Source organism: Neltuma alba, unplaced genomic scaffold, assembly GCF_004799145.2.
Source record: "Neltuma alba isolate B1F8T4 unplaced genomic scaffold, ASM479914v2 tig00010801_pilon, whole genome shotgun sequence".
Classification (NCBI taxonomy): domain Eukaryota; kingdom Viridiplantae; phylum Streptophyta; class Magnoliopsida; order Fabales; family Fabaceae; genus Neltuma; species Neltuma alba.
Genome location: NW_021635615.1, coordinates 78,409 through 88,703, shown reverse-complemented (window position 1 = coordinate 88,703; position 10,295 = coordinate 78,409). Strand labels below are relative to the sequence as shown.

General features: G+C 33.2%; 1 protein-coding gene across 1 annotated transcript; it reads left to right on the top strand.

Moving 5' to 3' along the window:
- The first annotated feature begins 8,345 nt into the window (after positions 1–8,345).
- Positions 8,346–10,014, top strand: LOC114759146 (probable S-adenosylmethionine-dependent methyltransferase At5g37990). Its single transcript, XM_028948240.1, has 3 exons — positions 8,346–8,438; positions 8,763–9,419; positions 9,661–10,014. The coding sequence occupies exons 1-3, from the start codon at positions 8,346–8,348 to the stop codon at positions 10,012–10,014; spliced, it is 1,104 nt and encodes a 367-aa protein (XP_028804073.1).
- The last annotated feature ends 281 nt before the right edge of the window (positions 10,015–10,295 follow it).

Below are 10,295 nucleotides of genomic sequence, written 5' to 3'. Positions count from 1 at the left end.
AGCATGATTAGCATGATAATTATGATTCATTACTACTGAGATTTCCTATGAAATCTCATTCTTTTATATTCAAATATCCACCAACTAGGGGTTGGACCAATCAAGGACAACAGAAAGGAGATCATCTTAGAAAATAGTTGATTATTATGCCTCTTGAATGATGTTTGTAATTATTATGAATTATGTGGGATTAATGTATTAATAACCAAAGTTGATATGCATGTGATTATATCATCAAGAAATCATGTTTTAGCATGGGCTATGTGATTAGAATGATCATATGGAATGAAAAGAGAAAAATAACCAAGAATAGCATAAAAAGGGGATAAAAGTTGACTTTTTAAGGATAAAGTTTGACCACACAAAATTCTGTGCAAATGGGTGAGAATTTGATTGAAATTTGGCAGGCTTATAGATCATATTTTTAGCTTTAAAACAAGTGATATTTCATAAAATTTAGAGTTTTGTACAAAAAGTTATGCACCTCTAAATTCTGGACATATGAATAGTACCACTTTGCACGATCTGGGACTGAATGGTAAAGTCTGGACACTAATGAGTTTTGTTTTCTAAAGATCATATTAAGAGCTTTAAATAGAACTTAAAACCACCTTATTTTGATTTTTTTTATAATTAGTTATGATTTTTCAAAATTTGGTCTTCATTAGGGTTACAATGAATAGTAACCCGAATTTATGAAATTTCAAAGTTCACATTTTTCTAACTTAAGGCCACAAGAAATGACTTCAAATGGTTCCAAATGAGATATAATATGGTCTAAAAGTAAGATGTCACAGTTGACAAGCAAAAGGAGGATATAAAGTGTGAACAAAATGCTCTAATTTTGGATTAATGTCACTAGGAATCACTATATCAAAATTGAAAAGCAAAAGAATTTAAAGACCAAAAGCGAAAATCATTTGGGAATCACTATATCAGAATCGAAAAATGAAGCGTTGACACAAGCATCCCAAATTATTATCTATTAGAATCAAATGAAGTAAAATGAAATCTATAAAACCTAGGTTTTGTTAGGAGATATCATAAGAGAAGGAGGAGAATCTAATAATACCAGGAGCAACAACACCCATGGCGACATGACCCATAAGTAATGACGATACCCACGACAAGTTGAGCCACAAGCAGTGTTGGCACTCATGGCAAGCAAACCCATGACGAGTTGACCCATAGGCAGTGTTGGCACTCATGGCAAGCAAACCCACGGTGAGATAACACCTATGGCTAGCAAGACCCATGGTGAGCAGTGAGAAGGAAAGAGGGAAAAAGAAAAAGGGAACAATGTAGGAAGGAGAGAAGGAAAGGAAACAAGCTGATAAAAACAAAGAGGGAAAGGGGGAGCTATTCGTTTTTTTTAAAATAAGGCCCCATACTCATCTGTTTGGGCTAATCAGACGAGTTTACCAGATAAGTATATGGGCCGACCCATATACTGATCTGGTAAACTCATTTGGGCTGGCCATATACTTATCTGGTAAACTCATCTGGTCAGCCCAAACAGACGAGTATGGGCCCTATATTCATCTGTTTAGTTATATCTAACATATATAGGATCCTTTCTTCATCTGTTTTTAAATTTAGACAAAAATAGGGGACGAATATCAACCTTTTTGCAGTCGTGGTACAACCACAAACATGCATATATAAAGTAAAGGAGCAGAAGCAAATGAATCTAATAATCTTAACCACACACAATGGCTGCAGCGAAACAGGGGAAGAAAAATGAAGTGAAAATTCCTCTCACACAATACTACCAAAGAGAAAGGAGTTTGAGTTTACATAAAGCTTCACTAGCAAAATGAAGTGAAGAAAAAGGGTATTTTTGTAATTTTTATAATACTTAAAAAAAATAAACCTTTACTTTGGACTGAGCTAACATTCGAACTCCTTACCTAAAAGAGGTAATAGCCTTCAATGCCAAGTTAGTGATCAAACTCTAAAGTAAAACTCCAGCTAAAAGTCATGATATAAAATAACACTTGGGTTCAAATTAAACTTCATTTGAACTAGAAATCATTATTTCATCTAAACTAACTTGATGACAATATTTATATTTAATTGTAATACTTGTAAGGCTTAAATAATTCAATTTCCTTGAAGCTAACCTAATGAACAACTATCAATAACCATAATTGTACTAACAACTATAATTGATAGCATATAAATATTAGTTGTAATCTCCTTTGATTGTGTCACATCCTGAATTTTGGGCCTAGAAGTACTGAAATTAGCCTAAGATGAGTAGGCTACCAAATTTTTTTTGGCAGAAGTTTTAGAGATTCCCTAGAAGGACAGGAGGATTTTCAGGGACTAGATCGCAAAGGGAAAGTTTTCTAAGACTGAGAAAAGAAGAAGTTAGAGACTTGGAGGAAGTCTTGAGGTCTAAGAATGAGAAATAGGAATAAATATAGGCCAAAGGTTATGTTGGAGGCCCCAATGAGGTGAATTTCAAGTTAAGTGAAATCAGGGGCAAAATTGTAATTTTGTAAAGTTTCAGGCTGTAAGGATAAAAATAGAAACTATGCCCGAAAATTCTAGAAAATTCTCAAAAAAGATGTTAAGGTGTAAATTAGAAGTTTTGGAGCCTCAATTGAGGCCCAAAAGGTAAAAATAGTATAAAATAGCTTATTACAGAATTTTTCGAAAACGGAGGTTTTTGGGAAAATAGTAAAAAAAAAAGAGGAAAATAATTATTTAAAATAGCTAGAAGCCTCAATAAATTTGGAAAAAATATGAATAAATTATATAAATGTGGGATAAAATTTTTAAAATTGGTTTTAGGCCTTGGAAGTACAAGAACTAATTTTAGGGAATTTATTTCTTGCACTTTTATCTATAAAGGCCTGATCAGGGGAAAATTCAAAATAAATATCTAGAGGTGGAGAAAAATTCTGAAAATTTTTAGATCATATTCTTATATGAAAAGGGGATTTTTCATGGGAATAACTGAATTTTTGGAGGCTTAAAAAAATTACAGAATGTTACAAGTGAATAGTAACTAAAAAGGAGGCGGAATGGCTTGTGATTGTAATTTGGTTTGTGGGCCAACTTTTTGGGCCATACTAGACCATGTGTGGGACCCACATTTGGGCCTGGAAGAGAGCCCAATTTCGTGACTTGCTGCCCACTCAAAGAAATTAATTAAATAAAATTCAAAATTCATGGATAATGTTAGAAATTTCTAGTAAAAGGACACGTGTACGGCTGGATTGAAGACATATGGCTTGATGATGTAAGCATGATATCATCAATATGATGTAAGCATGATGTCATAGGACACTTGTCATCACAAGATGAAAAGGAAGAATGGACGGTCAAGATTAAGCCACATTTTTTAAGATCAACGGCCAATATTCAATCTTGTTTTCTATAAATACCCCCTCCCCATCCCTCATTTCATCCTAACCTCATGGAAACCTTGAGAAAACTCTTACAAAATAAATTCTAGAGAGAGAAAGAAGAAGGGGAGAGAAAGGCCATGTGATCTTATGTAAGATCAAGCTCCAAAACAAGGTACGTTTATGGTTTTTGATGTAGTTTTTACTACCCTTGTTGTTGTTGAGCTTGGTTATGGATTTTCATGATTTTTGAAAGCTTGAAACCCTAGGAGGGCATACTTCACGAAATTGTCAAGGATAGGGAGAGATGAAATTGATGTTAGAATAATGTTTAAAGGCTTGAGAGGAGCAAGAATCAAGTGGTTTTGTGTTGAAATTGATTGAATTCCATGATTGTGCAACTTGAGTAGTAATTTAGCTAGACCTGGTTCTTGTGCTTGGGATGTGATTTTGATGATTTTAATGTTTTCAATGTGTTTAAAATAAAAAATTGTGTAGGGTAAAGGTGAGAAAACAAGTTTGGAAGCATTATTGAAAATAAAAATTTTAGACCCTAAAGGCATACTATTCGATCAAGGATGGTTCATGGGGAAGGAGTTTGATTTTGATCATTTTGAGCTTGGAAATGGATTCTAAATGCAAAATTGTGAGGGAATAGCATGTGGAATTAATTTTAGAAAGATTGTAAATCAAGCTCAAAAGTTAGAAGTTAATATAGTTTAAAGAAAACAAAGTGTTGACGTTGTTGATTACCATGGCTTTAATGAATGAATGGAAATGATGTGTTGATGCATTCAGGGTCATGAGACATTGAGAAAGATGAATGGAAAAGGTTGAGCAAGCAACCTTAATGGCTGGTAGCAAAGGGAGCAAAGGGAAGTAAAGAGAATGTTTAAAGACATCAGGTAGCAAACTTGACCTTACTCTTATATGCTTGGTATTTGCTTGCATGTATGACATATTTCTATGTTATATGATTTTATGAACTCATGTGTTGTGATTGTGAATGTGTTTGAAATATGCCATAGGCCTATGTGTTTTATGATAAATGCATGATGACTTCCAGACATATCATTATGTTATAAAGATGTTGAGTTGCAAGCATGTTATAAATGCCAAGCTTGCCATGTATGTTTTAGGTAGTTATTGTTTGCTATTGAGATTCTCCTAAATCTCACCCCTCCCTAACCAACTATTTAGGTTAATCAATGACGCACAATGATTGCATGAAGGAGAGCATGAGAAGAAAGGATAAGGCAGTGGAGAATTATTGATGTTAATGATTGGTTAAGGATTTAAGTATGATTCTCCTATTATGTAAATTATGTATATGAATGTCAATGATGTAATATATTTGTTTAGAATTTTTATGGAATGAATGGAAAGGTATAAGAATGACTGGGAAAGGATAGGGCCAAGTTATACATGCCAAAACAATAAAAAGAATTAAAGCAAGAATTGTCTAATAGATAAAATGTAGGTCCTAGAGCAGTCAGTTTTCAGCTCTAGTTTGACCTACCAAATGTATTAGTTAAGCCATGAAACTTGGTAGAGGTATTATACACATTGCAAGCTTTAAAATGATAGGTATATAATCTCAATTGGATGTGTATACTAAGAGATACGAATTTTCAAAGTTGAGCCAAGAAAACTGGAAGTTCCAGAATTTACCAAATGAATAGTGATTTTCATGGATTAAACTGTACGAATTGGCTTGAAATAAGTTTAGTGTGATATTTTTCTCCTATGGAGAATTGAAAGAGATTTGAGTAGAATTTTGCAGCACCTCAATACGATTTTTATAGAATTAGTTATGATTTTTCAAAACTAGACCAAAAATCTGAAATTTAACTGGTAAACAATAACCCGAGAACTAATTGCAAATTTTTAATCTGCGGACTTGTTTTATAAATCGCTTGAACTGTAATCCTTCCAAATGCATACTCTGAGGGGTTAAAAAAAGGATATTTCATATTGCACTTACCTGTTGGCCAATTGCCTTCACTTGCCTCCTTACGGAGGGATTACAACTTATATTTATATATACAAAGATCTAATATAATCTCAAAAATATAATAGTTGCAACTTATGTACAAGTAGTATTTAGGCCATGGTTAATAATCCATTCAAGGAAAATGTCACATATTTCTCATGCTTAATTATAGCATAATGGCACAAACAAAAATGCAACAATCATAACACAAGCATATGATATTACCTAATGTGCCTTCTTGCAAGTCAAACCTTATATTCCTCTTTTTCTAGTGTTTCCTTGACGGATTCGGGCAAATATCAAAACTTATTATGTTTGTAAAGGGTAGGTTAACACTTATTTCATCTATAACTTATATCTTAAATAAATTCCCCTAAAATCCAACTCTACTCAAACCATACCCTTACTAGATAGATGAGCATCTTGGGCAAAAATATCATATTTGTGTATTACATTTGAGGACATTCAAAATGTCCTCCCTCTTGCTTCACTTAATACCCTTTTTACATGATCAATTCACGTCTAGTTCCAATTTATAAGATCAAGTTTCTTCCTCTCTTAGCACCCATAGGCCAAAATGCACACATGCACACTTATATATCTATAAAATTTCATTACCATTCTATTGCTTTTAGACTTGAGCAACTTTAATATGCATGTATCAGCTAGTTCTTATATATTATTCTCATAAAAAATTAGCCAATTCAACCTTTCCCCTCAACTCCAACTGACCGAAACAAAGGAAAAGAAAATCATGCAATATTTATACTCTATTATATCCAAACCCTATAACAGTCCAACCAGTGCCCATGGCAACTCTGATTCGCTAATCTAAAATATTGTTCAGCATTTGAAAACACAAAACAGTGTATTTTAAATCAGATTTTGGTTTCAAAATTCAACAGTCATTTCTCTCACTGAAATTCCAAATCATTTTCTACCTCATCTCTTTGGTTTCCTACCAAAAGCGCGCGCACATGATAAATCCTAATATTTTCATATACTTCTTTGTTTAATCTTAAGCTTTTGACATTATTAATTGATTTAAGGAATAATTTGGGTTAAATGTGCATGGTTGATAATGAATACATCTTGGGAGTTTTATGTGTTGATGGATGTGGGTTAAGTGCTTCAGTTAGCTTATTAGTTTAGTGATTTGTTCAAAAAGAGTAATTTGGTGTTCAATAATCAGTTCATTTTAGGCATCTTTAAGTGCTTTCAATGAACTTAACATAGCCTAAGGTATTAGGTGGCCGGTGATTTGTGATTTGAGAGTTTAGGTGGTCATCTAATTGCTTCATGACCTAATAAAGAAGAAAACTAATCAATTGGGACTAGGAAAGCTAATGGACTCACTTACCAAGAAATACCATTATCATTGCATCAATCTCACATTAGTCATTCATTTTCATTGAAGAAAACTCATAAACAAGTCCTTTAGAGGTATACGACCTACGTTATCCCTATGATATAGGGTAATAGTCTATTATATCTTAAAGGGCGCACTTGACTTTCACTTGACGTTTCAGACAGCAACCATTGAAGGTTTCCCAGCTTCAAAAACCCACCCCCTGCATACACTACAACCATATTACCATCTTTTAATTATCCCCTTCCTTTTATTATACTACCTGCTTAATATAAGATCTAATTGTTATATTAAGGATGGGAGGTATTACTTCATGTGGCAGCCATTTAAAATATGAAATTCCATATATCCAAAATTGTTTCCTCCTTCAACAAACTTCACATGCAAGACTATCTACTCACATGCAATCTCGCATCCCCCATTCTTAAACCTCTATCCTCGCCTAACCCCCTTATTTTAAACGAGGCTATATCCATACAGAACAAACAAGCCCCAACATTAAAAAGAACTCAGCCTCCATCCCTCACATGCACAAGCTTATATCGAACCCTAATCCACTTATTCTTCCCTTTTTTCCCACAAACACCACATTTTCACATCATCAACATCACGAACAGGATCCAGCAGAGAAGATGAAGATAAGAGAGGGTTTAGGTGAAGAATGAGGAGAGGAAGAGTAACCATTAAAACTATTTTAATTTAGGATGTTACAAAGGTACCTCTAAATTTTATTAATAATCATTGCTTTATTAATGATAAAATCAATAATGCCAAAAAATATCAATGATAAAACCAAAGGAAAACGCTGGTTTGGTCAATGACACAGACAACCCAACAAAACCAAATCACAGAATAGGATATAGGGCCTATCACCTGTTTACAAAAGTAAGACCTCTCACGCCAATGACCTTAGCTAATACTTGATCCACGAATGCAAGCTCAAGAGATATCTGAAAATTTTTCAATAATTTTTTATTTTAACAGATGCATAATATAAAAATAAAATAGTCTTTTAATATCTATTTTTTAAATAAATTTATAAATTAAAAATTATACATTAAAAATTTAATTACAAACTAGTCAAACCGAATTCAAATCGTCCAAATTTCGTCGCAATGAATAATAAACATGTTGTACTTATCTTAATGTTTGTTTCCGTGTGACATTTTATATGGGGTTCACATCATTTTTTTAAAAGAAAGAATATGATGTTGACACGTATTTATGTATTTCATAGGACTTCATTTTTATGAATGTAAAGGATCTGAGGAGTATGTTATATGCTTTGAATATGATAATAAGTTTTGTCCTGAATCATGTGCTTATATTCTAAATTTCGTGTCAATTAATTGCTCATTTTTATATCTGCGACTAACTTGACAAGATGGAATTGAGCCAAAACACTAACTACCAAATTATCATTTATTCTTTATAAAAAATGTGATAACTCCCAATATTTTAATCATTTAAATCACTATCATCCACCTCTATGTATTTATTTTTCCAGATTCTGACGCAAGTATGATAATTAATTGTGCTCTGGGTTGCTGTATATATATCTATACTAAATAGAGCAAAATTTTATTAGATAAGTGTCTTTTCAACCGCTTGCAAAAATACCACAAAGATGGAGAGCGAAAACGGCACCCAGTCATGTGAAACATTCCCGATGTATGGTGGCCAAGGCCAATATAGCTATGCTCAAAATTCTAACCATCAGGTTCTTCAATATCTCACCACTGTTTCCCCCCCCCCCCCCAACTTTCTTCTTTTATTCTATATTTTTCTATTAAGGCCATGGCTTTGTTAACATGTTGTTCAAACTAAATTTTTCTCCCCAACAATTTGAAAGGTAAAATTTTGGTCTTGAATTCAGACTTTTAATATTAATGTATTTTCTAAACTTTTAATGTATTTGCATATGCATACACACATATATTTCTCCTTCAATTCAAAAATTTTTCATATGCATGACAAAAAAGAAGTGTAGTTTCTAAATACTTTGTTTCATGCAAAGTTTAACGTTTAATCTTTGCTTTTGCAGCGAAAGGTAGCAGATGTTACCAAGCACATTATAAGAGATGCCATTCTTGAGATGCTTGATCTTGAAACACTTCTACATGATTCCTCCGATATTATCCGAATTGCTGATTTGGGATGTTCTGTTGGGCCTAACACTTTCTTCATTGTTGAAAACATTATAGACTCTGTGAACCTCAAATCTCAATCTCATCAAGAACATGGTTTTGATTCACCTGAATTTCAAGTGTTCTTCAATGACCATGTTGGTAATGATTTCAACACACTTTTCAAGTCCCTTCCCATGAACAAGCAATATTATGCAGCTGCAGTGCCAGGTTCATTTCATGGCAGATTGTTTCCAGAATCAAGCATTCATGTTTTCAACTCAACTTATGCTCTTCATTGGCTCTCAAGGGTACCTAAAGACATAGTTGACAAGAACCCTCCTGCTTATAATAAAGGCAAAATTTATTATACAAATGAAGAGAAGGAAGTTGCAGAGGCATATTCTGCACAATTTGAAAGAGACCTTGAAAGCTTCCTAAATTCTAGATCCTTGGAACTTGTTCCTGGTGGTATCATGACTCTCACCATTTTCTGCGTCCCACCAGATTCTAAGAATGGATTTGAAGTTCTTGTAAATGTCATGGGAGATGTTCTTGTGGACATGGCTAATAAGGTAATAAGAAATGTTCTACCCTAATTCTCTATTGTAAGGAGAGAGATAGACGGATATATATATATATAGCTATATCTGAGATTTATCTAACATGTGAGATGGTGGTATTATGGGAGAGAAATAGAATCAAAATATTCTCTCTGTATGATTTCATAATTCATGCAATCCACTTAATTCCTTCTACCTATTCTTTTGTTAATATTTGATCTTTGATTTTAATCGACATATTTTGTGAATGAAGGGATTAATAAGCCACGAAATGGTAGATTCCTTCAACATACCTATCTACACACCAGCATCAGAAGAGGTAAGAGTCTTGATTGAGAAGAATGGGAAATTCAAAATTGAGAAATCAGAATTATTATTTCGCTTGTTTGGCGATCTGAATCAACAACCAAATGCCCAGACAATTTGTACGCAAATGAGAGCTGTGTGGGAAGGACTTTTCAAGAAGCATTTTGAACAAGATGATGTTGTGGATGAGATTTTTATTCAATATGAGAAGAAATTGGCAGAAACCACATTATTTCCATTTTCGAAGCCAAGTTACAAGCAGTTGGGTGGATTATATGTCATGAGGCGCACTCTTGTTTAATACAGTGAATGAAACAACATGATTATTGAATAATAAGAGCTTGTGTTGTATCAAGAAGAAGGAGAAGGAGAAGAAGTGTTTTTGTGAGTATTTGGGTCTAAAGTCTCCATGGAACATATTCTATAAACATTAGTTTTTCATGGTTCTGTAACGGGTTAAGATGTAATTTTATCTTGAAAGTTTTCACTAAGAAACTATATGTATCTGAAAGTTTTTTTAAAAAATCAATATAACATCGGAAGTACTAAAAAAAGGTATAACGTCGCCCCTAGCCATTAAAA

Excerpts from the sequence above, each read along its gene's own strand:
- LOC114759146 (XM_028948240.1), top strand. The coding sequence starts at position 8,346 with ATGGAGAGCGAAAACGGCACCCAGTCATGTGAAACATTCCCGATGTAT. Across the intron at positions 8,439-8,762 it reads CTCAAAATTCTAACCATCAG|CGAAAGGTAGCAGATGTTAC; the intron begins GTTCTTCAATAT and ends TTGCTTTTGCAG. Across the intron at positions 9,420-9,660 it reads TTGTGGACATGGCTAATAAG|GGATTAATAAGCCACGAAAT; the intron begins GTAATAAGAAAT and ends TTGTGAATGAAG.